The sequence below is a fragment of the Nannizzia gypsea genome, genomic scaffold (genome assembly GCF_000150975.2).
Source record: "Nannizzia gypsea CBS 118893 supercont1.5 genomic scaffold, whole genome shotgun sequence".
Lineage (NCBI taxonomy): Eukaryota > Fungi > Ascomycota > Eurotiomycetes > Onygenales > Arthrodermataceae > Nannizzia > Nannizzia gypsea.
This window is the reverse complement of record NW_003345197.1, coordinates 252,841-276,994: the sequence shown is the minus strand read 5'-3', so window position 1 is coordinate 276,994 and position 24,154 is coordinate 252,841. Positions and strand designations below refer to the sequence as shown.

General features: G+C 48.2%; 9 protein-coding genes across 9 annotated transcripts; 5 read left to right on the top strand and 4 right to left on the bottom strand.

Moving 5' to 3' along the window:
• Positions 1 to 313: 313 nt before the first annotated feature.
• On the bottom strand, positions 314 to 1,716 carry MGYG_05951 (riboflavin transporter MCH5; the record flags this gene model as incomplete). The annotated part of the gene is made up of 2 exons (XM_003171357.1): positions 314 to 1,445; positions 1,511 to 1,716. 2 exons carry the CDS (start codon positions 1,714 to 1,716, stop codon positions 314 to 316), a joined length of 1,338 nt encoding a protein of 445 aa, XP_003171405.1.
• Positions 1,717 to 2,840: 1,124 nt separating this feature from the next.
• On the bottom strand, positions 2,841 to 3,535 carry MGYG_05950 (serine/threonine protein kinase; the record flags this gene model as incomplete). The annotated part of the gene is made up of 2 exons (XM_003171356.1): positions 2,841 to 2,917; positions 2,950 to 3,535. 2 exons carry the CDS (start codon positions 3,533 to 3,535, stop codon positions 2,841 to 2,843), a joined length of 663 nt encoding a protein of 220 aa, XP_003171404.1.
• Positions 3,536 to 3,998: 463 nt separating this feature from the next.
• Positions 3,999 to 4,481, top strand: MGYG_05949 (hypothetical protein; the record flags this gene model as incomplete). Its single annotated transcript, XM_003171355.1, has 2 exons — positions 3,999 to 4,215; positions 4,363 to 4,481. 2 exons carry the CDS (start codon positions 3,999 to 4,001, stop codon positions 4,479 to 4,481), a joined length of 336 nt encoding a protein of 111 aa, XP_003171403.1.
• A 308-nt stretch (positions 4,482 to 4,789) lies between these two features.
• MGYG_05948 (DNA-directed RNA polymerase I) lies at positions 4,790 to 5,467 on the bottom strand (the record flags this gene model as incomplete). Its single annotated transcript, XM_003171354.1, has 4 exons — positions 4,790 to 4,823; positions 4,878 to 4,997; positions 5,062 to 5,346; positions 5,421 to 5,467. 4 exons carry the CDS (start codon positions 5,465 to 5,467, stop codon positions 4,790 to 4,792), a joined length of 486 nt encoding a protein of 161 aa, XP_003171402.1.
• Positions 5,468 to 5,868: 401 nt separating this feature from the next.
• On the top strand, positions 5,869 to 7,635 carry MGYG_05947 (zinc finger protein 613; the record flags this gene model as incomplete). Its single annotated transcript, XM_003171353.1, has 2 exons — positions 5,869 to 5,944; positions 5,999 to 7,635. 2 exons carry the CDS (start codon positions 5,869 to 5,871, stop codon positions 7,633 to 7,635), a joined length of 1,713 nt encoding a protein of 570 aa, XP_003171401.1.
• A 2,681-nt stretch (positions 7,636 to 10,316) lies between these two features.
• Positions 10,317 to 14,362, top strand: MGYG_05946 (hypothetical protein; the record flags this gene model as incomplete). The annotated part of the gene is made up of 4 exons (XM_003171352.1): positions 10,317 to 10,332; positions 10,410 to 10,817; positions 10,882 to 11,039; positions 11,096 to 14,362. The coding sequence occupies 4 exons, from the start codon at positions 10,317 to 10,319 to the stop codon at positions 14,360 to 14,362; spliced, it is 3,849 nt and encodes a 1,282-aa protein (XP_003171400.1).
• Positions 14,363 to 15,448: 1,086 nt separating this feature from the next.
• Positions 15,449 to 16,887, bottom strand: MGYG_05945 (endoplasmic reticulum-Golgi intermediate compartment protein 3; the record flags this gene model as incomplete). Its single annotated transcript, XM_003171351.1, has 3 exons — positions 15,449 to 16,382; positions 16,459 to 16,639; positions 16,695 to 16,887. 3 exons carry the CDS (start codon positions 16,885 to 16,887, stop codon positions 15,449 to 15,451), a joined length of 1,308 nt encoding a protein of 435 aa, XP_003171399.1.
• Positions 16,888 to 18,101: 1,214 nt separating this feature from the next.
• On the top strand, positions 18,102 to 20,460 carry MGYG_05944 (mRNA export factor mex67; the record flags this gene model as incomplete). Its single annotated transcript, XM_003171350.1, has 3 exons — positions 18,102 to 18,566; positions 18,775 to 20,340; positions 20,416 to 20,460. 3 exons carry the CDS (start codon positions 18,102 to 18,104, stop codon positions 20,458 to 20,460), a joined length of 2,076 nt encoding a protein of 691 aa, XP_003171398.1.
• A 789-nt stretch (positions 20,461 to 21,249) lies between these two features.
• Positions 21,250 to 23,990, top strand: MGYG_05943 (vacuolar protein sorting 53; the record flags this gene model as incomplete). The annotated part of the gene is made up of 3 exons (XM_003171349.1): positions 21,250 to 21,298; positions 21,346 to 23,141; positions 23,199 to 23,990. 3 exons carry the CDS (start codon positions 21,250 to 21,252, stop codon positions 23,988 to 23,990), a joined length of 2,637 nt encoding a protein of 878 aa, XP_003171397.1.
• Positions 23,991 to 24,154: the final 164 nt, after the last annotated feature.

Genomic DNA, 24,154 nt, shown 5'->3' with positions numbered 1-24,154 from the left:
CCAGTGCGTTGATCATTCGCTACGCACTGGGACGTGGCGTACGACTGCTATGAACGAATATTACGGTAGATAAAAAAGGGGGAGGGGGTTTGCTCCTAGATAGATAACCCCATTTATAATATACCTATTTGATTATCATTATTATCATTAATATTCACGTGTTTTTATGCCCGTTCAGGTTCCATATATACAAGAGAAAATAACATCTTCCGGCATGTGGTGTTGGATTAACCACTCTCGCTAGGCCATATAGATAGACCTCCGAATATGAGGAAGAATCCTGCCAGAGGGTGCTGACGCCCGTCTTTTTTGACTAGACATAGATAAATACTTTCGGCCCAGATTTGACAAACCTGGCAATGACAAGGAATATCCCCGACATGATTAGACAGGTTCCAGCCATGAGTTGTACACCCAGGTACTGATTGCCTGATGCATGGATGATGGCTCCTCCGATAGGCGTACCTGCAAGGGTACCAACAGAGTTGAACACAAACGCCATCCCAAGGCGGGTGCCAAAATCTCGTAGGTCAGGAGTTATGCCAATCAGCACCACCGGAGGTACGGATACAAAGGCCCCGGAAAAGAAACCATATAGTATCACGATTACTATGATGCTAGCAGTGCTGTGAACCCCTATCCAACCAAGCGCTATGATTCCGGAGCCGAATGCCATAGGTATCATGACATTCAAGGGGCCAAAAAAGTCGACAAAGTAGTTTGGAATTATTCGACCAAAGGTGGACGCGGAGTTGAGGATGGCGAGGAGGTAAAAGGCTAGATCGGTGCCCATTATCCCTTGGTCGATGGCGTAGGGCTGGATGTACACCATCATGTTGTATAGGCCTAGAAAACCACAGAACTGCGAGACACAGAAAAGTGAATATACAGGGTCCCGGAATGCCGAAAGCTGGATCAAACTGCGTCGTTCTGTGGGCTTGAATCTCATCTTCAATAGGGAAACGGAGACGGACATGGTGGCAAAGACAATGAAACCTAGCACTCGTGTGGCCCACGGGAATCCAAGACTTTTCTGCATCTGGCGGAAGACAATGGGATAGATAAGGCCGCCGATGCCACTGCCAGTTGCAGCTATTCCGTTGGCGATGGCTCTTCGTTTCTTAAAGTATTGCGGTAAAACAGCAACGCCGGGGACAAACACGCAGCCGAATCCTAGGCCCATGCAAAGAGCTTGAGCCAGGAATATCTGCCAGTATTGAGTGGCTATACTGGTCATCATGAGTCCGAGCGGTATCAGGACCCAGCCCACCACTAGGAGTTGCCTGGAATACCCTGCATCAAACAGGGCGCCGGTAAAAGATCCAAAGAAAAGCAGTAAGAAAGACTGCACGGATCCAATCCAGGAGATGGATGAGGGTGATAGGTAGTCAAGCAGGTTAAGCTCATAGTATGTTTGGAATACACCAAACGCTGTGACGACTCCCCTATGTAAACAGTTAGCAATGATGGTCCCCGCCTCAGCTATGTAGATAGGATGATAGCATCATACCATGTATTAAAGAAGAGGAAGAATGAGGCTAGGACTTGGGACCACGCCGTCCAGCCTACGTCGAAGGAGTGTTCTTCGTTGGCATAGCCAGCATCGTCGACATCGTTATTCTCTCCGGGTAAGGTAGTGGAAGAAGCTATAGTGCTTCCACCCCCGATCCCTAGAGAGGAAGTTTGGTCTTTCCCATCCTTTTCAAGGTCGACCATTCTCACGCATGAGGATGGTGGGTATAGAAATGTAAGGGAGGAGGAACGTGATATCCTCACAACACAAAAAGGATCCCATCTTGGATGATATATAAACGGGAGAGCGGAAAGAAAGTGGAGAGAAGGCGATTGGTAAAAAAATGTGAAATAACCGTTCGGCACCGAAAAGTGCTGTGTCTGATTAATCCATCCAAGGCTAGAAACAGGTGTCACATCCACTTAGCAACAGACAAGCACACGGGAAGGCCATGCGGTATACGGCGACTGCGGCGATTCCTCCTATCGTAGGGCGAGCAGTCCGCAACATTAACGGAGCTGGTGGGGCCGGAGAAAGCAACAGCAAGAGGGTAGCGGCATTGGCTTCGGCACTGTAGCGGCAAGAACGGAACAGTTCGTCGATTTTAGTAATTAAGCCAGGCCAGGGATATTGTTAGTCCGCTTATGAATATTTCCGAGGTTCGTCATGGATTCCATGACGTTACCGAAAGCGCTGCCGAAGTAAAGATATCCCAGCCTTGGAGAAGGGGCATATCTCATATGAGACACTCGATTTTCGACGCCATGCATGGAAATACGAGAATCTTGCGGTTGAACGCTGACTGACGTCGGAAGCCAACTTCTTGATCAAGAACTGTTGGCACATGTGGTTAGGGCGCGAGTTGTTGATCTTGTTAGTTACCAACAAAAAAAAAACAATATAGGTTTGTCTTTATCTTCAGTCTTTCTAAGTGGTCCATGCTTGCACCGTTTTCGTTCGTGGATGCTGAGTGTGGACGTTGAATCACTTGCCATCTACAACAATCTCATATCCCTATATGGTGTATGCCATTAGCTAGTTAACTAGTAATACTAAGGATTTAGGGGATATTTGTTTACCTGCAGTTTGGTTTTGCCCGCTATTTACTAAGTTCTAGTCAAGAACGAGAAAATCTTCCACAGCTTTTGATTGAAGAGTAAACACCACTTTGGGGCCTTTATGTTCCGTAGGATACGAAAAAGAAACCTAAAGTAGGCTGGGAAACTCAACTCTAGGGAAGTTTCGAAGCGTAAGTTTCCTAGACAGAAAAGAAATAAAACGCATCAGTACGGAGTAAGTAGTGACCAAATACTGATTTGTTAATATGTTAATACTGACTAATATCTTCGAGAACTTGGGCTGCATTGGAGTATTCACCACACCAACACTTGGTAGCCACAGCCCCTATAGGCCATCTCGATGTATCTGGGAAATACCCGCAGCATACAGCTTGATAACTTCTTCACTTGTTCGCTCTTGATACGGCTCTGCTGCGGTAATAAGGCCGTATATCACACTACCAAACGCAAAAACATCATCCTGGATGGTATATTGATAGCTTTCGTACTTAAACTCATCGAAGCTTGGTTGTCGATATCTAGTCTTGTTGTACACGCTAGAAACCCTGACCCCATCCATTGAACTTGAGGCAAAGTCGGCTAAAACGACATCTAATGTTTCAGTTACCAGTATATTGGGCGACCTTAGGTCATAGTGAATGACGCCCTTGCTGTGTATAAAAACCGGGCCTTCTGCAATCTGCTCAGCCCATTTAAGGTACGGTATTTCGAATTCTATTTTCTGTCTTGCTTGATCGATGCAGCCCATCTGATAATATTCCATCTCAAAGGTGTGACTTAACGGACGAATAAATCTTGCAATTCGTGGATGTGCTCCCAACCTCTCGTAGACCTGCCTCTCAAAGGTAACTTCGTGTCTGGCCTCAGGAAAAGGCTGTTTCATAACGGTCAATTTTTTGGTCTTATCAATGGCGGCAGTTGCTCCCCACGCGATTCTCTCCATACTGAGAGTTAAAAGACCAAAGTATGGCAGTCAGGTGGCAGTTTGATAGTGGTTGTGAGGTCGTTTGCATCTTGAAGCTGGAAGCCGTTCTAGGCACATTCGGCCATTCACGTGACTTGAACTAGGCACCGGCCCGACCCTGCTAGTGCTCCGGGTTCGGGACCATCTACTTAACTGATAATTACTTGATAATAGACGTGATGCCACTTTTATACTTCGGTCAGCTCTACTTGTAATATTACCCATTTCATGGTTTGGGGTAGGTGGAGTGTAGAATACTTTACCCCTGAATGCCTTATGCTCCATCCATGTACATCAATTACATAAGCAGAAAACGATTACATAATACTTGATGATTGTCTGAATTGAAGAATGATACTGAAGAGTGACACCAATCTCGCGCAGTCTGCTGAGCCGCTTCTTGAATGTAAAGTCCCGGTTTTAGGCAGTTGGGGCATGGTACATGGATATACCCGCGTCTACTCGAACTCCCAAAAACCATGTTTGGATCATGAGCTGCTTCGGCAAACATTCAGCCTCGACCAAGTCTTATCTTCGGGTTCGGACATGGATCAGGGACAGGTTGTCCGTCCGCAACAATATCACCTTCAAAATGGCCTACTCGTTTGCGATCTTCGAACCGACGCTTGGAGCCGGTACGACATATCATGAGCGAATGAGTGAGGCGTATATACACCCACATGACGCTGTCAATAGTTAGCTTAGTTGAAAGATACGAACAAGTAGTTGCGAGGGCATTGAGTACATTGTATCCGGCTTAAGTCTTTGTTATTCTTTTTGCTCACAGATTTTGTTGTTCCGCCTAGTCTCGACAGAGAGGGAAGCCCGTCTATTTATGCCTGGTGAGGGGGAGGGACCAATACAGTATTCCCTGGTAGACAGAGTGTCCGATCCATTGGACCCCATGCTATTCCATTCATTTTAGTACATGCATATGTACCGCGTGATATGTTGTCTCAACATCTTTGTCGTGAGTCATGACAGGGGAAGATGCTTGCTCTTGGCTGCCTATTGTCAGAATGCTGGGAAGACGCTGCAGAGGTGGGAGTGTTCGGAAAAGTTGCAACTTGCTGTCTACTTGACTGCTTTATTCTGACAAGTTAACTGAAGGAAAAGCCTAGACAAAACCAAACCCCATACGCTATGCAAAGTAACAAAAACTGGCAGTCTCAAGGTACACTACTTGAGGTGTCAGACGGACATGAGCACACCCAGAAGATAACCACGACAACATTAAAGGAGTTCTTCACACGTCCAATCCTCGTACCTAAAAATGATGTTAGATCGAGAACATATAGATACGACTTTTCACAGTACTAACCAGCCGTCTGGAAGATACCTTCTAATTATTAGTGGGATCTTCTTCTGATTGAGCTCTTTCAGGGCGATTTGGAGTGGATCAGTTTCACCCTCCAAATCAACGAGGATAGGAGCATTCATGCTATTCACGGTATGCATTAGCAAAAGGCTTCAATGGGACATATTCCCGAGCTTCGGCTGCTCACCTAATCTGTAGAGCACGGGTGCCTAGTACTCTGGCCCGTTCGTACTTCGTCATGTACGGTGTCGTTGTCCGCTGATCATTGGCAACTTTTTTCTCACGTTGCTGAAGTATAGTCTTCCCTTGACCTTGGCCAGAGGAGGAATTTGGATCGGCGTTCTCTCCGTTGGTAGTGGCAGGCTGTCCATCACCGTTCAGCACCGCATAGCCCTCTTCTTGCTGGTCATCTACCGCAAAGTCATCGGCCGCAGTATCGTCATAGAAGTCTTCAGCTGGCTCGTAGTCGAGACTAAAGAGGTATTAGTCCAGATGCGCGCAAAAAATTTGTGATGAATATTGATATACTAAGGGGGGAAAGCTTACCCGGCTTCCTCGCGTTCGTCGTGGTCGTCTCCGCCAAAGTCCGACATTCTGAAGGTATCAGAAAAGATGTATAGCTTAATGTAAATAAAATACAGCAAAGGAGCTATTTATATGTGTTGGACAGTGTAATCCTTCCTTTGCGTGCGGTGTTGATGGTTTTTCTTCCTTTTTGCGACGTCGAGAGAAAGAAAAAAAAGTTAGAGATAGAGGCTTGGCATGCCAAGATTTCAACACCTTAAATCGATTTTCGATAAAGAGAAAAAACACACAAAACGAAGCAGCTCAAAATCGGCGAAGTCACAACATCCAGCTAAGGAGTCCTTTTAAGGGGGAAGAGGACTTATAGCTGGCTCTGATAAACACAGCTAGACATATGATTTGCCATGCTGGCGTTTAGTTGTCTTTCGGTAGAGGTGTTTGCGTTTTGAGATTCGAGGGACTATCTACCATGACCGCAACCAAACGAAAGGCAGCTGAAGAAGCTCAGAGGCAGCTGAAGAGGATACATCTATCCGATCCGGCAGGTATGTTACAGCTACTACCCAATTGCTGTGGAATTACACCGTTAACGTGGATAGGCCAAGATGAATTACTCGATTCCGACCCTAACTGCGATTCCTCGTCCATCGTTGACGAAATTGTATATTCGGATGATGAGCTACACCCAACACCATTGACACCCTTTTCACCTGCTTCCTCGAAATACCCGTCTGAGCTGAAGACACACCTCTGTCCCTACTCCGGCTGCAACAAGGCCTTCAACCGTCCGGCGCGGCTTACTGAGCATATACGATCTCATACCAACGACCGGATATTCGCCTGTACCTATGAAGGATGCGAAAAGAACTTTCTTCGCGCCTCCCATCTTAATCATCATGTTAAGAGTGCGCACACCCTTATTCGAGACTATGTCTGCGAGCGTGAAGGTTGTGGGAAGGCGTTCGCTACGGGATCCAGGCTCAGGAGGCACCTTGCAGCCCATGAAGGGCGGGATAAATACACATGCACGGAAATGGCTGACGGGGAGGAGGGAAAGCAATGCGGAGAGTCGTTCAGGAAGCATTCTACACTGTTGAAGCATGTCATGACCGTTCATCTCGGGCAGAGGCCATTTCCTTGCCAAGTTATACTTGATTCAGGCAAGGCCTGTACCGCTGCATTTGATACTGCGGGCCATCTGAAAGCTCACGAAAGCAGAGTACACGGAGAGGCACGGTTTACGTGTACAGAGTGCATTGGCAATACCGAGTTCGAGGAGGGAATGGGGGATGGAAAGCAATATAACTTTGCAACCTATGCCCTGCTACAGTCACACATGCGCTCCGTACATCCTCCAACATGTCCTAGCTGTGCCCATACATGCTCGTCAGCAAAGGAATTACGTCGGCACATGGAAATATCACACGGGACTGTGTCTGTGGAAGATCGTCGGACCTACCCCTGTCAACATCCCGGGTGTGATCGCAGCTTTACGAAAAAAGGCAATCTCAACGTCCATGTTAAGACGGTCCACGAAGGCGAGAAGCGCTTTGCCTGCGGCGAGACTGATCTCTCTACGTCTAAAAAAGTGGGCGGGTGGAATGGCATGGATGCCTGTGGGAAGAGGTATGGGAGTAAGCTTGCCCTGGAAGAGCATGTGAGGACAGCACATATGGGATTCCGGAATGCCAGGGCCGAGAGGAAAGCAAGAGCCGGTGGCCCTGCGGCTACCGGCGCATCGGAATCTGGATCGAAGCGTACGGGCCTATCGAATGTCGCTTTGCTTACTGGTCAAGGATACGCGGAGGAGTCAGTCAACCGCCAGATACCTTGTCTACTAGCCGAGTGTGAGCATAGATTCCACCGAGACTACGATCTCTGGCTGCATATGAGTGCAAGACACGGCATGGATGAGAATGAAGTGCAACTCCTCTTTATGCAGCGAGCTATGCAGGGCGGAAACGAGAGCTTTGACAGGCCGTCATTCGAGTATGAGATGGACATGATAGGAGGCCTTGATGAAGTTGGCGCTGCTGATGACGGTGGTGGTGGCAGTGGCAGCAGCTGCCTTATCGACGATTCGGAGGGCAGATATGCATATCCTCGACCCGATGCTAGCGTCGATGAGATCATGGCAAGCCACGACGATGCCCAGGAACGGGTCAAGGACGATCAGCTAAGCGGGTTGGGCGGGCTTGTAGACCCGCTTCTGACGTACGCTTCCTTGGAGTCGTGAGAAGTAGCGGTACTTACGGGGTATGTATGTCTGCTATGGAGTCGGTTTCCCGTACGGAGTAATAACATCCTTGGGGGTCAGTCCCGCCCCAACCCATGTAACAATGATAGTGCAATAGCCGTACGCCATGCTCTGTTATCATAAGGAGCTTGGCTATCTTGGAAGAGTATTCCATCCTTTTATGCTGTGATGATGATAATGAGAAATGAATACAAATATAATAATGGCTATTATTAGAAGAAGGAAAATAGTGCGTTGTTCTGTCATTATACGGGGTACTCTACTTACATGCAGTTGCCACGATGCAAGTAGGCGATCGGTTGTTTGCTTTCTTTCTTGTTTTCCCTGCTTCGTTGAACTTACTCGATTCATATTAACTAATTATTGACTGTCTGGCCGAAGATCTCGTCGTTGCTTCTTCCAGCAAGCTGGTACCTCTGCCACGGATCGACGTCGGGAAGCCACAAGCAGCAATTACCTACGTAATCAGAGCCAACAATGAAAAACGATATGGCAACGATCATAGCTCTGCCTTTGTGTATACTTACCCAATATTCTTTGTCATGATGGGACGGTGAGTATAAACTCTTCACCGACGTTTCGTCTTTGTTTCGACCTCTCCACCGCGCTGGCCTTTGGTCCGTGGGGAAGAGGAAGAGGAAGAGACCGACTTGCTGAAGATCGAACGTATCGCATCGCGTCTAGCCCTTTGGACAAAATCTCGTACGGGGACTGTCCACGCGATTGCATCGACGGCGGTTGTACATGCATCCGCCTGTATAACGCTGTTTAACCAATGTCATCCCCGTCTAGCACAACGTTGAGATCCTTTGCCGGACGGGGTCCAAAAGGCCCAGGGCCTTGCTCTGGCATTGGACATGGGTTCCCTGATGGCAATTGGCCAAGCTCCCCTCCCTTGTGAAGTTAACATAAGGCTGGTCTGTCAGAATTCGGTCCAATTGCTAGTTAAACCAGCGGTCTCGGCGGTAAAGCGCACAAGGAGAGAGACAGATAGAGAAGAATTTGCGAACGCGTCACCCAGGCTTATATGATGGCTATGATGTGATATTTATGGCGCACCACTGCGCGAACGAAATACGGAGGATCAATTGTTTCAACCGCAGGCAGGCTGGGGACGGTCCTGGGGACGAGGTGGACCAGCCAGCCCACGAAGTACACTAACCAGCTGAATCCTTTTTATACTTAAATTATAAAAGTGGATTGAGTGGCTTTCGTCTTCGTGAGCAGGAAAACTCGCTCTCGGGGTAGATACCATTCCCCGTAGTTGATCGCAGTTAAGAGTCCTCCATCCCTTGGCCCAGGTCAATACGGGAAAGCATGCAGGAGGGACGAGATGCCATGAACTCTTCGGTGCGGTGCATCTGTCCATGTTTGGGCATTCTTCTTATTCTTAACTCCCCCGTAGCTTCTTGTCCTGCCTTCTTTTCTTTCTTTTCTTTTCCTTGTCTGACTGCGAGCTGTACGACCTTGTCCGGGTCAGGGTGTTGAGAGTGGTCTGAGACATGGTTTCTGCTCGTGCTCTTGCTGGAGAAACTAGTAAGATATCACCCTCGCTTGACCCTTGGGCTTCCTTTTTTCCTTTCTTTCCTTTTTTTTCCTTACGATATTGAGTTTGCGAGCTAAGTGCTTTCGTTAGCGCCTTGCGGGATCAAGGGAAGAAGAAGAAGGCAGAGAGAAGGGACTTTCTTGCTGCTCGATTGATAGCAAAGTGTGGCTGGCAGTGGAGGCGGCGGCGGCGGCGGAACCAGCGGAGGAAGAAGTAACTCTTCCGTATCAGTTCAGTCTTTGAGGAATCTCGCTCGGCTCGCCCAAGGACAGGCGTTGGCGCTGACAGGCCCCGTATCCTTGCGTCGCTGTAATGACGGAGTATCTGTCTGTAATACAAGGTTGTCTCTCGCTGCCGCAGCGCAGTGAAGCAAGCCGGAGCTGGCTGGGCTCCGAGTTAGTTCGTGTACGGAGTAAGTAGCGTATGTAGGTAGTGAGTTAGGTTAGTTAGGGCGGAGGCGCCTGGGGAGACAGAGAGAGACGGAGAGGGAGGTCGTCTTGTCTTCCCTTTTCGGTCACTTTGACTTCACTTCTTCAACCTCAACTTCTTCAACTTCCACATCTTCGTCTTCCTTCGCATCAATCGCAGATTCCAAAGTGCTTTCTCTGGCCTTGGATCAGCAGACGCTAGACTCAAGCTCACTGCTACCTTATCTACTTAAGCTCCAGCGCTAGTTTCATCAAACTACTATTTACCGTCGTCACCTGGGTTGCTCTGCTCGCCGTCAACACTGCTCCCCGTACATACGCCATGGATCACGCTCTCCTGTAGAGACACAGGTAGACAGCACCGGATCAACGAGCTTTTCAACAGCGTCTTTGACTCCCTCACCCAGTCCCATTCTTACACTCTCTCTTACCTCCCTGAAGACTTCTGCTCTCTCCGCCTGTTCTGTCGCAGATCGTGGGAAAATCTCACCTGGCACTTCCGGCGCTTCCACGCTCGCCTTGTCAGCCCTAACCGCCCGCTTCCTCCCCTTACACATGGCTGTTGAAAGAAGCACGTAGAACTACCAACCCCCTTTTGGCAGGTTTTCTGTTGGACAGGCCGGCTGTCTTGCCTGCCAGGACGTTGATATCGATCACCGCAGACTTTCAATTGCATTCCTCACACCATGGGTCGTTTAAGAGGTTGGTCTATCTTCTTTTTTGGTCAACGAAGCATTAAGACACCATATATTCGGGCCAAAAAGCTAACTGCTTCACAGTTCCATCCTTTCTTTCCTCCTCTCGTCCAGATGGACAGAAGGGCAAACCGGCAGCGGCGTCGGTGTCCATCTCCACCCCGGATCTTCCTGGTGCCTTGACACAATCACCGTCGAACAAGCCCTCAGCTCCGGGCCAGGAGCAACAGACATCCACGTCGCCTTTTATTAGACGCACACGAAGGCTAAGCAAGCCTATAGCCTCTCTCTGGGCTCAGAAATCCACGCAGGGTGGGAATGATGATCGGAATCAGAGCCAGAGCCAGATCCCGACAGCTCCTGCTTCACCTCCATTCGATACAGAACCCCAAGTTGTCCCGGAGCTCGAGCCTGTCTTTGCCTACTTGAATAACCAGGCGAACAAGCTATACCAGGAGGGATACTTCCTAAAACTTAATGATTTGGATACCCGTATGGTTTTCTCTCTTTAACTCCCGTCTCCAAGTTTGCGAGCTGATGTGTTGACTCTCTATAGAAGGGCGGCCATGTACCGATAGACAGTGGGTGGAGTGCTTTGGACAGTTGGTGGGAACAGTCCTTTCAATATGGAATGCGTCTGCACTCGATACAGCTGGGGGACAGGCAAATGCACCACCGAGCTTCATCAATTTGGCCGACGCTACCATCAAAATGGTGAGATGTTTCCCTTCCTGTTACTCGTCAGAGATAACCATCTAACAGTCTAGTAGATGGAAACGCTACCTACCAAAAACGAAACAAACCAGCCACTGCAGAACGTTGTCAGCATTAGTACGGCAGGGAAGAACAGATATCTTCTCCATTTTGACTCCCTGCATTCCCTCACCCAGTGGACGGCCGCAATGCGATTGACGGTGTTCGAAAATTCGCTCCTTCATGAATCTTACACCGGCGCCCTCATTGCCGGTAAAGGCAAGTATCTCAATGGGATAAAACTTATCCTTGAGAAGACAACTTTCAAGTATGAGGACTGGGCCAGAGTTAGATTTGGTGCTGGTACGCCCTGGAGAAGATGTTGGTGCGTCATCTCCCCACCAGGAGAGAAAGAGATGCAACTATACAACCGTTCTCTAAAAAAGAGGTCCCCTTATGATCGAGCACCAACACCTCCCAAGGGCAACATCAAATTCTACGAGACGAGAAAGACTAGCAAGAAGGTAGCCCCCATTGCGACCATTTCTGATGCTTACTCTGCCTACGCCATTTATCCACAGGCCCGGCCGCTCGTGGATCAGTCCACTCTTGTCAAGGTCGAAGGCCTGGTTACTATCGGCGAGAACACTTCAGAGGGTTTCGTCTTTGTGCTCCCAGAAATGCACAATGCCGTCTCCGGATTCGAAACAATGATTCGCTGGTTATTCCCTGCCTATGATGCTTTCCGCCTTTATGGGCGCCCTACTCGCTTGCTGGCTGATACTGTTACTCCCAACAGTTTGATGTTTGCTATGCCGAGTAACAAGCGCAGAGGGTACCTTGATATCCTCGACGTATCCGCACTCATCCACACACAAGGGAGCGAAAGCTGGAGCGCCCGAGAGTGGAAAAAGCAGCTAAAGGATGCAACATCACGTCGAATGACCTCAAATACTAATAGTAGAACGAGCAGTGTCTCAGGCCGCCGTAGCGGGAAGCGCAGCAGCCTCCCCCAACGTGGTGGGACAGTGCGTTTTGGTAGCGCGACAGTTGGGTCGAGGAATGGTGAGCCTAACAGCTCATCTGATACTGTGTCTTCGAACTCTCCAACAAAATCTGGAATATCCCACACCCGTTCTGAGTCTGACAACACAGGTCTCGCGTCAGCCCGACGTGGCCGTCGCAGCCCGCCATTTTTTGAGAATAATATCGGAGAAGATATTCCAGAACACCCACCTACACCACCCCCAGAAACTGCTCAAACAGATGGGCCTTTCGAAGTTGATGGAACTGATAGCCGCAGTTCTCCCGACAGCGGCGCTTACATGGACAACAATAACGCCGTTGACCGCCTGGAAATTATTCAGAGCTTGCAACCCAACCCACCCCCACAAGGTGTGCCAGAGTCACCTGCCTTCTCGCATGACCCTCGAGGAACGCCTCAGTTCAAACCTCAGCCGTCTCCGGAGATTGGCCATGCGGCGAAGCGTATGTCCGTTGGAACACTAGATCAGTTAGTGGACATGAATAAGAAAAATGGCAGCCTACATGGCCTTGCCGTGGCCGGTGCCACCGCTGCTTGGAACGCAGCGAGGGATAACAAAAAGGAGACCTATCCTGGACAAGGGGCCCATGCTGATACCCGAGGCGTAACCCTTAACCGCATTAATAGCATTGGAGCTTCTAGCTCGAATTACTCTCAGGGGGGGAGCCCGATAACTCCTAGCGACACTGCCAGCAACGTAAACGTCGGTGTCAATATCAACTTTGCCGGTACACCTACTGAAGGACAATCTCCAATAAAGCAGCAGGATGACGCCCAAAGCCCACCATTACATAGGCCAATTGCCCGCAAACCTGTTGCGGCAGAAATTTCTGTCGCGGAGACTGCAAGTGTGAGGACGGAGTCTACCCTGGGAAGCTTGAGGGATAACATCGACATGGACGCTCTGGACAGAATTATAAGGCGACCGCGATCGCCTTCGCCTCCCCCACCGCAGCAGCCGAAGTATACATTCAAACAAGAGGTTGCCGTCCAAGATGATGCCAGCTCAATTGTAGCTCCATCATACGCAAGTTCGCATAAATCTTCCGCATCAGTCCGGTCCATTAAGTCCGTTCAGAAACCCAGGGTGGGAAAGATGAAGGTCGTTGGCGATGCCCTGCCAAAGACAGACGATCTTGTCATTGGTGATGCCCATTATAAGCATCCCGCTAAAGCTCCTTTAGAAGTGAGCTCCGACATCCCAGAAGTCGACTTTGGGCCCACGCATACATATAAGCCTACCACGAGACGACCCAGCACATCTGATACCATGCTTCTTCTGTCTTCTTCTCATCAGCGTAACCCTTCTGAAGGTACTCTCGCAACTAGGGGTAGAAGACTCTCGACCGGTCGTCTACTTGAACATCTCAACCAGGAGTCGAACGAGTCCCCATCCCCACCGCCTCCTACGCAGGAACGTGAAAGGCGTCGCAGTGTTCTCTGGCAACCAGGCATGGTCTCGGACAGTGGCCCCGTTACCCCTGGCCCAACCAGCATTTCGGCAGAACAATTTGTCCACGACCGCGCTTCCAGGTCACAGATCCATCTCCCTGTGATGCCCACTCGAGCTACACCCCCTCCCCCTCGCCCAGCATCAGGAGATTGGTCTACCTTTATTCGCCACCAATCATCCGCCACTCAGCTTCCTCAACGTCCGCACTCTCGTGGTGCAAGCGTCATGCTAGATATGCCAGCCCGCCCTTCTTCTCGCGGTGCAAACACCATACTTGACGTTCCTCCCCGACCATCATCTCGTGGTCCCAGCGTCATTCTAGGGCCTCTCGATGCCCCTGCTCGTCCTTCCTCTCGGGGTGCCAACCGGATGCTAGCACAACCAGATATTTCTGGTCATCTCTCAGCCCGAGAGCAAGAGCATGTAGCTCGTATGACCGGATCTTCATTCCTTAATTTGAACAATAACCAGGGCCCACAATTCGGTTCCGGGCTTGTCAGTACCATTGACGCTCGGGAACGTGAGAGAAAAGCTATGAAGGATGGTTTCAGTGGCCAAGCAGTACAACAGGCAATTGCCCAGAGACAGTACCAGGCACAGGCGCAAGCACAGGCACAGGCTCAAGCCCAAGCCCATGCTCAAGCCCAAGCTCAAGCACAGGCGCAAGCTCAGTACCAACTTCAGCAGCAGTTCCAGCAGCCTTTGGGTACATCCCCCGGATATGCTGCATCCATGCAATTCCCATATTTCCCCCAGCAGCAGCAACAGCAACAGCAACAGCAACAACAGCCAGGCTACTATGTGCCACCTCAGGGGCAGCAATGGCAACCTCAGTACCATGCATAATCTGAGCTCACGAACTACAATTTCCTTTACCTTGTTTGATTCCCATCTATTGCACTGTCTCAGTCACATTAGAACACCTACTTTCATTGCCCATTTTCTATGATTTTTGCCCTCATTTCTGTTTCTTGTTAATAATGACCATGACCGCATTTCTATATTCCCACCATATCCACCACCAGTCTTTTTATCTCTCATTGCTTGTCCTTTCCTAACCATATCTGCATTTTGGAATTTTTTTTCCCGCCATCCTTGCTTGATTTCAAGTACACACCATCACCTTGCTTTGGAACAATACATTTCTTTCCTCTGTCTTCTTTGTCTACTATTTAGATCTCGGCCATCGAAATCCCTCATATCAACAATTACCCCATCTGTCTACCTATCTGGTCATCGCGTTTCCTTTTTAGTTTTGCATTAGGAGTTTGATTTACTTATTGTATTTGTGCTATTTTTCCCTCCTACAAGCTTATCTCTTCTTTGCAGCCCAAGCATCCACCAGTATGATAATTTCCACACTACGCCATGCTCCATGATGTCGCATTGAATTGCATTCGTTTTAAAATGGGAACTGGAATCAATGATAGATTGCTTACTGATAGATTTTCAAAGTTACGCATCAAAAAAGCTCCCTACGGAAGCTAGGATTAATAACAAATACAATGTTTTAGGCATTGATTCCAATTATATTACCCTCTTTTCTTCTTCCTCTGACTGTTCTGCTGAATTAGCCTATCAAAAACCATTTGCTATGAGATTACGCTTGAGGAACGCCACCTTCCTACATAGATCGAGTGCACGAGGCTGTACCGGAAGGGGCAAAGGTGCAAAATGATGGTAGAGTCTGAAATACTGCATTGAAAGGTCACACCAGGAAGCTCAGAAAAACTCGCTCAGAAGGACCCCCTTTTAATCGTATTTACCAGTCAATATATAGAACGCCAAATTTGATCAATCCCCGAGAGCAAAAAAAAAAAAAAAAAACGAAAATAAACGAAAAGGAAAACAGGGAATCGAAAAAGGGATAGTGCCCACGGAATAGTGGATATGCTATAGTATGACAAAGCGTAGATAGAGGTGGTGTATAGATCAGCTCTTGTGCAACTTCTTCACCCTCAAGCCTCCCTCGTAAAGCAAACGGTCGACAGCAGCGGCAACTGTCAATGTACCACCAATAACAGCACAAACACCAGTGAAGAACGCCGAGAGAGATTTTGGTCTAGCTTCGCGATTGATCACTTTCATGGGAGATATCTCATAATTAAAAATGACAGATGGAATGCCACCACGAGTGTGTTGGCGTTCCTTGTGTCCCTCGGCAGAAGCGTCTTCGGCATCGAGTGATCGTTGGTGCGAAGTAACTGAATATTGATGGGTTTCAATACTTCCTTGCGTGCCAAAGTAGACTCCATGGTTGCCGAGAGGGATATCTTTATGGGCCTGGGAATGCACTTCGCTCGACCATGTGGGATCCCATCCAAGTGGGAGGTAAGATGTCGACACTACCTTAACAAAGTACATGAAGTTGTATCGTGCTTCGTCAGTCTTATGATCAGATTTGTCGAGAGGGTTAATAGTATCTTGATGCGTCCATTTCCATCGGCTATAGAGCTCTTCGGGAAGCTGGGGCCCAAACCGGAGCTTGTGTATGGTGTGGGACATAGTGTGTGGGACTGGGGTATGATAATAGTTATCTAGATCGTGGGCATGGAAATTTCCAGCCGTCAAGCTGCGGCCGGGAGCAATATGGAAGTTCCCAGCAACCTTGTTCACACGAAGAATTCCTTCAATGCGACACCCTTCATGACGTTGCTCGTCAATACGCTGGGAATAACCTTCGTCGATACATTGGGCAACGTTCTCGCCGCGGCCAAAGGCCCAGTTCTTCTCCGCATAGGCATCACGGACTTCTTCACAAGTGTTACAGCAACCAGGCTTCTTTGCGTTGGAGGGTGCAGGAACGCCGTAACAGTCTCCACAATAATTTGGATCGAGGTGCGCGGGAGAGTCCTCTTTCTTATGTCTGGATAAAACACAGGTTAGCAGGGGTTCTATTAGATTGAGCAAGGCTCTATCAAATCTAGGTTTGGGTAGCATACAGAGCCAATGCTGTCACATCAATGACTTTTCCACCTTCTGCCGCAGAGCTAAGGCGGACCTTGTTCACTCCATGATCAACGTCTGTCTGGAGTTCGCCTGATACGTCCATAACATCCAGGGTGAGCAGTTCGCATGGGAGGTTTGGGAAGGTCATGTTTAAGTGGATTTCCATTCTCTCGCCTATAGCCGAATGTTAACTTCCTTGCCATGATGGCCATAAAGGCGTGATGCCTACCTCTGCCCTTATCAACGATCAGCTCGGGCTGAACGACTACTCGCCGATAATCCTTCCATTCGCCCCAAACCAGGTATAAAACAACAAGCAATGCAGTTATGGTGACGATTCCACCCGACCTCGTTCGTATCCGCGCATCTTCAACGGTTTTAGCGAAGGCATCAAGCCTTGTGAATCGAGATTTGCCAGCCATATTGGGTGATAGTGTCCGCTGAGGTCAAAATCAATCAATTGGCTCGTAAACAGGAGAGCGGACTGCGTATTTCTCTTAGATTTGGTGAATACACGGCCTCAATTCACTGTTAATCGGTATGTGGAGTTGGAGGTATAGAAACGTGAGCTCAAACGAAGGTTGTCGCAGTGCCCATCACTGATCCCACAGAGAGAGAAAGAGGGAGAGAGAGCTATAGTAAATGGCAGCGAACTGGCAACCCGTACGGGAGTGAAGTATCCTCGAACAGACAAGCAACTCCTCGTGCACAGAGGAAAGTCCGCCGTCACTTTTGCGTCGATTTGAAGCTCAGCGGGAAAGGACACATTGAAGTTTTGCTCTCATTGGCCCGGAATTTGACTGACTAAGCATAGTCACGTGGTAACGTTCTCCACTAATATTGAAAGCTTAAGCGGCTAGATTTGCTTATCTAATGAGAAATTACGTAATACGTACCTGATGTTCTGGTTTAGAAATTGATGACGATATTGAAGAAGTTTGATCAGAAGTTGATGGATACCATTTCTGAAGCAACAGTGAGCTGGCTTTACATTATATGCTGTATATGTTGTTATACTCACTACCTGTAGCTGGATAGCGATTGCATGCATAAGCAGTATAAAAGGGCTATATATATTGGTAGTACAGTATCAGAATTATATGGATACAGGTAACACAGCGAGGTCTAGACCAGTAAGGTAGTCTTTCGTTAGTACCAAGGCTATGTAAATCTATGAACATCTCAATCTCTCGCTTCGACATTGGATGGCTTCTGCGTAGAAGGGTCGCTGCAGAGCTAAATGGATTACATAAGCAGCATATCTTTTCAGAGCCGCACTAAGCCCGATTCAGCGCAGCCAGTCACTGGACTTTCTTTTTCAAAAGGCAGAAACTCACGAACACTTTTGCTTTCTTCATATTATCAACCACTTCAACAGCGCCTCAAATACCGCCCCTATATACCATAGCAGACCCCGTCTCCAGAAATCCCCATCGATAGGTACTTTTGGGCACATATTCAAGTTCGTTCTGCTGTTCTGGCTCTTGCATGCTAGCGCGACGCAGTTCAAAATAGCGGGCCGCAGACCTGTCGCTGCCTGTTCCGGTCTCCGTTGAGGAACCAAGACGCCGCCGGTCTCACCGTATTCTCCTTGCAAACGCATTCTTCCGTCATGCTGCAGGTCTCAGGTGGAAGGATGAACAGCTCCAACAACCGCGGCAGAGGCTCCCGAGGCAGGACTGGAGGAGCGGATCGCGGTGGCATCCGTAAACGACCCGCCACTCCTCGAGTTGATCGAGATGGAGACATGGACATGGCTGCCTCTGGTGCAAGTGCTGGGAAAGGCCGGATAAGAAGTTCTCGTGGAGTTGCTCCGGGAAGATCGTCAAGAAGACCAGGCGAGAAAGAAAAGACGATCGATGCTCTTCAAAAGGCCATATTCAGCAGCTCTTCCTCCCAGGCCAATATCAGACATGGGCGTGGGATTCCAGATGGACCTCTGAGGCGGAATCTAACCCAGATCAAAGTAAGCGGGTGGAAAAACAGCAAAGCGGCATCGAATCCCGACGGTGGCGTTGTCAGTCTTGTTGCATTTTTGGAGAAGAAATCGGCGCCGCCCGACCAGAACGCTACGGCCCCTGGACGATTCAAAATTACAAAGGTATGTGCCATATCACGTTCACGTTCACGTTCTCGCGGTTATCGACACACTCTGCAGCACCACTCTTCTGCGTTGTCTACGTTCTCATATCAGCTTGAACGATACATTTCTCCCTTCTGAGAGCGCCCAGACATTCTACGAATGCTATCGAGTTACTGCAAAGAAGATCGGTCTCCAAGGTTAATTATGCCTTGCTAACATTCAGTAGTCGCGGGTTGAAGGCGACAGTATGATAATATCAGTTCGACCCGAGCAGGTGGATGGATTTTTACGATTAAATGGATTTTCCTTTGCCGGAGCACCCCTTACAGTGGAGCTACTTGATGGAGTATCTATGGCAAATGCCCCTTCACAGTCGAGTCAAGGGCCATCTCAAGCCGCGATCGATACGAAGGCTAAGATGAGTGCTTTTCTCGCAAAGAGATATTCAGAGCCAGGAAAACTACTTGATCTATCAAAGTTGGGTACAGATCCCGATTTAGTGGAGATGGGCATGTTTAACAGCGTATCAACGGAATCGAAATTTTTCCCGGCACTCATGAAAGTGTGCGAGCTTACTTTCGACTCTGCTGCCAAAAGAAAGGCAGCGGTCGTCAGCGTCAGCTTAGCGCACAATCAACTGCCAAGTCTTACTGCTGTCACTTCTCTTGCACAAACGTTCCCGGATATCAAAAACCTCGATTTATCGCATAATCAGTTCAAGGATATCACAAGTTTAAGTAGCTGGAGATGGAAATTTCGTGGCCTCGACTTTCTAGATCTTACAGGAAACCCAGTATGCTCAGAGCCAAGTTTTAAGGAAACCATGATAAAATGGTATCCTCAGCTTCGGACATTGAACAATGCGGCAGTTAGGACAGCCGAAGAAATTGCGGCGCAGAAGAAGACTCCCATCCCCGTGATGGGCCCCAGTTTTCAGGACGAGGGTCAGATTGCGGAAAATTTTGTCAAGGCTTTCTTTGCCGGGTTCGACAACAACCGAAATGATCTTCTCAACGGGATTTATGATGCGAAATCTATATTTTCGTACAATGTCAACACTGTGGCGCCACGGGCGGCACAGACGGAATCAACACCTCCATGGGACGCATACATTCGGAAAAGCAGGAATCTCGTGAAAATCAGCCACCTCCCGGCCCGTGTATCACGCAGTTTTGTCGGTACTGAAAGCATCCGCGAAGTATGGAATTCATTCCCACAAACTAAACACCCAGAAATTGTTTCCAACCCCAAGGAATGGCTGATAGAATGTCACCCCATTCCCGGTCTCCCTGATATCAACAACCAAAGTGCTACTGGTGTTGGCGGCCTTTTAATTACAGTACACGGAAAATTCGAAGAGATATATCCTGGTGCCGGAACCAAATCTCAAACCCGCAGTTTCGACCGGACATTTGTCCTTGGGCCCGGAAATGGCCTAGGGGGGCTTAGGGTTAGCAACGACATGCTTTGCCTTCGAGTATTTGGGGATTGTACTGCATGGATTCCAGAGCATGAACAAGCTACAGCTGCACCTGTACCCCAAGCTCCTCCACCGGTAGTGGTCACACCAGCTCAGCCTGCGGCCGTTCCGCAAATAGCAACTCAGCATCCAGAAGCAAAGCCGGGTTACGGAACACCTCAGCCGGGAAAGTCCGAGGAAGCTCTTAAACAAGAGCAGCTTATACTGGAGATAAGCTTCAAAACCAAGATGACGCTGCAGTTCTCTGAAATGGCTCTCAGTGGTAACAACTGGGATATGAATTTGGCGTTAAAGAATTTTGAAGAACTAAAGGTTAGTGACAAGAAATTAAACCCGGTAGCTCCTTTCCTCTGTAGTTAATCAATGCTAACAAAATATTACATTTAGGCACATGGAAACTTGCCCGCCAATGCATTTTTGCCAGGTGCATGAGTTATCTGTCGTATGAGTACTGGAAAGAAGAAAGAAAGAAAGAAAGAAAGAAAGAAAAATCCCCCGTCAGCGTATCACAGCCTGCCTTTTAATAGCATTGACATTATATTATATTCATCCTCCGCGCTTTGTCCCAGAAGATCCTTTTCTCGCAACTTTTTACAGAGACCCAACTCTGGAATAACCTATGAAACGAACAAATTCATTGGCTTATCTTGCCTTAGCAACGGACTATTCTATCTTTACCACCGCGTCCTTGGTTTATAAGGAGTTTTCTTATTTCGTTTTACCTGCATGGCGGAAGGGGGCGTGGGATTATACCATGTGAAGTGTACTTTAGCTAGAAGAAAATATATCCGCCCAAACTGGGAGCGCAATGAACCAAGCCCATATTCTACACAGTTCCGTTCCACGTCTCTATGAAATATATTCTCCAGCAAAGCCTGACTATCCCTTCGATGTAGTGGTAGACTAAGCATACGTAGATGGATGGCTTAGACGTGCCACTAAATAGCTAATACATCCGGAAGCCAAGCTCGGCGAAAGCTCCAACCATCGTCATTTTCTCCAAAGCACCAACAACAGCCGGATTGCTAGCCTCATAAACAACAGCTTCGAAGGAAGAAAACCCTCCCACGATATTTTACGCAAACCTCGCTCCTTGAATACGCTGGCTAATGCCGCTGCATGAGACCATATAGAGCTGCCGCACCTCCTGTGCCACAAGGCCACCAAATGCGATTAAATACAGCCTTCATTCAACGTGTTTAACTATCCATCACCACACCTATGCCAACAAACGGGGACCCAGAGATCGACCCACTGGATGGAGGCAAGTGTTAGGACATGATATCTGATATCCAGCAGCGTTCTAACTTCTAACAGCTGACTATAACCCTATCGAACACCTAAACGCCATCTTCTCCCACCCATCTACCCTTGTCGCTGTGCCCAAGACCTCCCAAGCCCTCAAGGTATACCAAGATGAACTTGACGAAAATATCTCTACACTCGTGGAAGCGCAGGCAGCTTCCAACCTGGAAAGCGTTGAGCGTATCCGCAATGCAAAGGAAGACATGGCCGAGCTGTTTAAGAAGATCGAGGAAGTCCGGGAGCGAGCTTTGAAAACGGAACAGGCGATTACGGCGATGACAGCGGACATCAAACAGCTGGACAATGCAAAGGGAAATCTGACGCTGTCTATGACGACGCTGAAGAGGCTTCAGATGCTTACTACCGCGTATGAGCAGCTGAAAGCACTAAGCAAATCACGGCAGTATCGGGATTGCGCACAATTGCTCCAGGCCGTTATACAGCTGATGGCGCATTTTAAATCATACCGTTCGATTGATCAGATTGCTACACTGAGCCGCAATGTAGCAGATATACAGCGGGAGCTACTGGAACAAGTTTGCGAAGACTTCGAGATCATATTTGCCAAGGGTGAGACAGCGCAAAAGAGAAACATTCTGGCAGAGGGATGCCTGGTCATGGAGGCATTGGGAGACATGGCTAAATCGAGGCTCATCACTTGGTATTGTAATACGCAACTAAGAGAATACCGTCAGGTTTTCAGAGGAAACGAAGAGGCCGGATCCCTTGATAATATCTCCAGGAGGTATTCTTGGTTTAAAAGGATGCTAAAAACCTACGACGAAGAGCATGTGACAATTTTCCCGGCCTCCTGGAAGGTCAACGAGGTTTTAGCAAACATCTTCTGTGAAGGTACTAGGGATGACTTCAAAGGGATACTTTCCCGGTCGGTTCGCAGCGGACAGACCGTGGACGTTAATCTTATACTATCTTGCCTTCAAGAATCCCTTGATTTCGAGCAATTCCTTGATAGGCGTTTCACCAATGCATCTCGTGCATCTACGGATACCTTTGCCTCCAGTGAAACGCCCATTTTCTCGCAGACTATATCTGAGGCCTTTGAGCCTTATCTAAGTTTATGGGTATCTGCTCAAGGCAAACAGCTTGACACCCTCATCCGAAAATATAGGGAGCAGCCCATTAAACCAGAAGATGAAGAATATTCTCCACAACTGGTTGTACACTCTTCAACGGAACTTTTCACCTTCTACCGCTTATCCCTTGCACAATGCGCCAAACTCTCCACGGGCAACTCTCTTGCAGAATTGACGAAGGTGTTTGCGAAATATCTGGATCAGTATGCTCAGCAAGTACTACTCCATTATATCAGCGATCACTCAGGAAGTCAGACTTCTTCCAAACTGCCATCATGTGAGGATCTTACTATGGTCCTGAATACTGCAGATTATTGCTATACTACTTGTAATCAACTTGAAGAGAAGATCAAGAGCAAGATAGACGAGCCGTTTAAGCAACAAGTGAATCTCCAGAGTCAGGCAGATTCGTTCATGGGAATAGCCAGTGCAATTGTCCGTCTCCTTGTGCGGAAAGTTGACATCGGACTAGAACCGACCTGGAGAGAGATGCGGAATACAAATTGGAGTGCGCAGGATGGTGTCGGAGATCAAAGCCCATACGTTGAAGTCCTTTTGTCGAACTTGAAGTCAAAATCGGATGAGGCCTTAGGGATGCTTCACAAACAACAGTATCAGCGGGCATTTGTCGATAATCTGGTGGAACATACGTCAACAAGTTATATCTCAAATATATATCAGTGTAAGCCAGTTTCGGAAGCTGGTGCAGAGCAGGTATGTGTGGCTTTTTGATCCCTTGTATTAATCTACCGGTATCTAACGCCTCTGCAGATGCTTCTTGACAGCTATGGCATAAAAACAGGTCTAACGGGTCTTCTCTCACCGGCTCCCGCTGCTTTTACAAAGCGCGTTCACCAAAGTTTCCAGAAAATTGATACCCTTCTTAAAACTCTACAGGTTCGGGCCGTTCCGCCGGAGGCTCTTGTACAGGCATATCTGATTCACATTGCTGATAAAAGTGACAACAACTTCCGGAAAATACTGGACATAAAGGGGATAAGGAGTAAACAGGAACAGAACCGTCTTATTGAATTGTTCCAGGCTCATAAGACATCCAATCGCCACGCTCCAAATCTACAAGAGAGCAATCCCTTAATTTCCTATCTACAGCCACCAGCTCCTGCTACCCCTACTACTCCCTCTGTGGCCCAAGGCCTCGGCTTGGCTAATCTCGGAGGAGCCACAGCTTCTTCTGGAGCTAACGCGCTTCCTGCACGCTTCGATCCATCAATGCTCGGCTCTGCTCTTATATCAGCCGCTCGCGATGGGGTTGATAGGCTTGGAACGCCAGGTTTAGGGAACCTCGGAAATACACCTGGTGGGATTTCGGGTGGCAGCGGTCGTGCAGCGACTGGTTCAGTAGCTCAGTCTGGATCAGGAACACCACTATCAAACCAGATTATAAACTCGGCAGGACAGAATGCGGATGCAAATGAAGGAAGCTCTTCTGCCGCTGCAAACCTGAATGAGAATCTCAAAAACATCGGAAAATTTTTCCGTAGAGATCTCAGTGGTTTGGGTGGAAGGTTTGGAATAGGCAGCGATGATGGTAGTCAGAGATGAGCGGATAGTTAAATTCAGCCTGCATTAAATATAAATATTGGACTTTCTGTGAATGTCCAATAGCTGTTTCATAATAGACTATTCTGATTTCGAATTCACGTAGCGTATCATCATTAATTATACCTATTTACTGTATGATTGAGATATATGGACTATCGACTGTC